Source organism: Zingiber officinale, chromosome 3B (genome assembly GCF_018446385.1).
Source record: "Zingiber officinale cultivar Zhangliang chromosome 3B, Zo_v1.1, whole genome shotgun sequence".
Classification (NCBI taxonomy): domain Eukaryota; kingdom Viridiplantae; phylum Streptophyta; class Magnoliopsida; order Zingiberales; family Zingiberaceae; genus Zingiber; species Zingiber officinale.
This window is the reverse complement of record NC_055991.1, coordinates 61756585-61760196: the sequence shown is the minus strand read 5'-3', so window position 1 is coordinate 61760196 and position 3612 is coordinate 61756585. Positions and strand designations below refer to the sequence as shown.

The window sequence follows — 3612 nt, the reverse complement described above, 5'->3', positions numbered from 1 at the left end:
AAAAAATCTTAACTATTAAAAAAAATCTTAACTCGATTGTGATTCAAATCCAAACCCAATTCAAAAATCCTAAACTTATACCTGAATAATCTGTCCAATCTAATTTTTTTATTAATAAGTATTCACATTTATCTCAATATTTTATCATTATTATATTACATTATGTTATTTAAATATATAAAATATCTTAATTTTTAAAATAAATTTAATTTAATCTCAAAAAAACTCGAACAACCAAAGTTATCAACCCGACCTGAAACTAAACCAATTTCAAAATCTCCAATCTAAACTTAATTTTTTTTAGATAGATTGGGATCGGATTGACGGGTCGGATTCATCTTACACCCCTAAGTCCCAATAATTCTTCCTTTAAAAATTGAAAAAAAAGATTTAAGTTAAGAAAGAGAGTACAGTGGAGTCCGGAACTACTTATGTCAACTTTCTCAAGCATTGTTCTACACTGATGTTCTACAATAACTGAAAATTCAACCACAATGTCTGCATTAACCTTCTCAGGAACAAAAACAGAAATCAGTCGAGCATTTAGAGATATGTTTAGTTATTTTCCAAGGAAAACAGCAAATCACTTTGCCGATCTGCGCGCAAGGAAACTTTCTTTTGTTACGCCATAATAAACTGGCTCACTCCCTAGATAAACAAGAAAATTCCATCCGATTTTGGATCCACCGATAACATAGCTTCCTAGAGATGCTACATCAAATTGTTTCACCTTTTCCCGTACCTCAGCAATCCATTCTGCATGTGTTTTCTCCTGATTACTGTCTGAGACAGTTGTGCTCTTCTCAGGTTGTGATGCTTTCACTGGAATTGTTGGGTCGTGTCCAGTTTCATGTTGTTCAATTTTTTCATCTTCTACATGCATTTCTAATGATTCTTCATCCTTAACTTTAAATGAGGATTCTGCCTGGGATGGACTTTTACAGTTCTCAGAAGAGTCCACATCACCTCTCAATTTCTTGATCAATACTAGCATTGTCTTCATTTCTAAACAAAGTGAAGGTCAGATAATTGTTTGATTGGATATAAATAAGAAATGAAATCCTATTCATAAATGCAACAATTGTTAACTACAACCAGCATTCTAACAAGCCAGACAACTGTGCACAAAGCAAATTCAAGAACCTTGCTTCGATAATGATGTAGAAACTAAATTAAGAAAGCTAGCATGTGCTGAAAGACCAATATCATAGTTTAACTTAGGCTGCTGCCTATCATGTTATATCAGAAAAAGGGAACCAAACAATAAAAGCATAATTCTGTGATGATGCAAATTCAAATGTCTCTATTTTCACATCCCACAGTTCCCTGTCCATAGCACATACTAACTAAACTTGAGGATTTGGAACATAAGTTGCAATAAATACTTGTATTCACAAGTCTGCTAATTCATACAGCAACCTTACAAAAGTTTATATAGGAATCAAATAAAAAAAATCCAATAATTTCAGAAAAGAAAAGAAAGAATAAAACCAAAAGGTAGGAACCTTTTTCACAATTTGCATGCAAAAACATCAACATTATATCCAAATCTAAAATAAACCACAAAGAAAAACAAGACGAGGTTATAGGAGGTTCCTAAAGTTTTGTGGTATTGTAAAAACATGCTAGATAAATGCATTTCTTCGAATTTGCAATACATTATTTATGCAAGTTGTTGACCTATAAAGTATAGCTTGATAAGAAAACAAATAAAGAACTTACGATTTTGAATCTCACATGCTGCTTTACTGGTCTGGAAGTTTGGTGTGCGAAGAACCTGCCAAATCATTAATCATGATGGATAAGTTGCTTTTTATTAAAGAAGCTGCAAGTAGCTTTCTTATCTCATTTCTTATTTTTGTGTGGATGAAAACTCAGAGGCACATTAAGACATTATGAATTTTAAGCTTCCTAAACTAAATAATCATATGAGTCTGGTTTAGGTTCAAAGGTGTTATATGCATTAGAAGATAAAATTTACTGAAGGCTAACAAAGAATAATATGGTTATCTTAGCATATATCAACTTGCACATTATATAAGGAGAAAATTACCTTTTCTATTACTCAAGACTACTTATCTATTATTTCAAATACGTCCCAAAAGAAAACATGACACAATAGTTTATCCAGCACGGACAATTTTGGGCTAATGAAGGGCTTTCTAAGCTAAGATGGGAGAATAACTATTAATTTAGGGCATTGGGATATTGATTGAGCAAAATAAGTCAATAGATTTTTCAAGCAGATTGTGGGCAGTTGGTATCAAAGCCCTAGATATTGGAGCATGGTGGAGCCATTGATAAGCCTCGGCATTTCACCGATTAGGAGTAATTGTAGCCTATGAGATGGATTTTATCTTGAAGGAGACATCAAGCCTCAAGTGAGAAAGATCATAACACCCTAATTTAGTTTTTCTTCAAGAGTTGTGAGCTAATGAAGAGGTGCATACGCTTAAATAATTGAACTTGTGTTGCCTTAGTTTTATGCATTTTGGGCTATAAATTAACCTTAGTCTTATGCATGTTGAGGTACTTGAAAAGACCTGTAAGTCTTGTAACAAAATACCATTGGACCTTGCATGACACCTTGGATTAGGGATGATTCAAAAGCACATGTTGGACAGTGAGCGCGGTAAGCATCAAGTAAGGGACATTGAAGCATCTTAACTTAATTTCACAAGTGCAGTTGTGAGCTAACCAAGATAACCAAAAATGAGGTTTCCAAAGACGGGCAAGTAGTAGGAAGACAATTTAGCTCATATATTGTAGAGAAATAATTCCTATAATAAAGTTGAATCTATACACCAACAGACATCATCTGCAAGCTCATCATCAGGTCAAGGTTAATGGTTCCACTGCTTGTACAGTAGTAGTAACAATAGAGTCACATAGGTCAAAGTGAACATGCTCATCTCGGACAAAACTAGGAACAAAGTAACAAAAATGAACCAAAAAGAAGCTTTTTTGAGAGGATAAGCTTACATTCCCCTAAGATCAGCATCAGTGCAAACAAGGATGAGATCAGTGAAATCAGGCCTTACATAATGGCAGAGAAGGTCGTCTAGGGTTACAATAGCCAGTGAAATCCAAAATTTTAAGAAACAAAAGTGTATCCAAGCCGCAGAATCACCTCGAGAAACAGCGGGCGCAGGTCCTTGACCATGAGTCGAAGCTTGTAGTAATCGGAGTTACGGAACTCATCGACGTCCAGCTTCCTCTTCTTTCCCCTGGGCATGGTCACATCGCCCGCAGGGCTTACGACTGAAGGGGTGCCGGAGGCTGCCGGGGGAGGCAGCTTCGGCTCCTCCATCGAGAAAGGGATCGCTGGGGAGTCGTCGGAGGGAGTGTGATTGGTCAGGAGGCGAACCCGACCGCGAGAGTGGAGCGCAGTAATCGGGGAGGCTTAACGAATGGACTAATAAAACCGGTCTGATTGGGTCAAGCCTAGTCCGAAAAGGTAAGAAGAGTAATTGGATGGACCCTGACCGGGCGATTACCAACAATTTTTCTTACCATAATTAATCTACGTAGACCTAACAAGTGTGATATAATGGTAAAATATTTTAAAATAAATAAATAAATTTAAATTTTAAATAAAATAAATATTGAAGA

At 35.7% G+C, this 3612-nt stretch overlaps 1 protein-coding gene across 1 annotated transcript; it reads right to left on the bottom strand.

The window, feature by feature from the left end:
* Nucleotides 1-466: 466 nt before the first annotated feature.
* On the bottom strand, nucleotides 467-3411 carry LOC122056523. The gene is made up of 3 exons (XM_042618506.1): nucleotides 3131-3411; nucleotides 1723-1777; nucleotides 467-1005 (listed from the first exon to the last, which is right to left on the bottom strand). The coding sequence occupies exons 1-3, from the start codon at nucleotides 3308-3310 to the stop codon at nucleotides 584-586; spliced, it is 657 nt and encodes a 218-aa protein (XP_042474440.1). The 5' UTR covers nucleotides 3311-3411; the 3' UTR covers nucleotides 467-583.
* Between the last annotated feature and the right edge of the window lie 201 nt (nucleotides 3412-3612).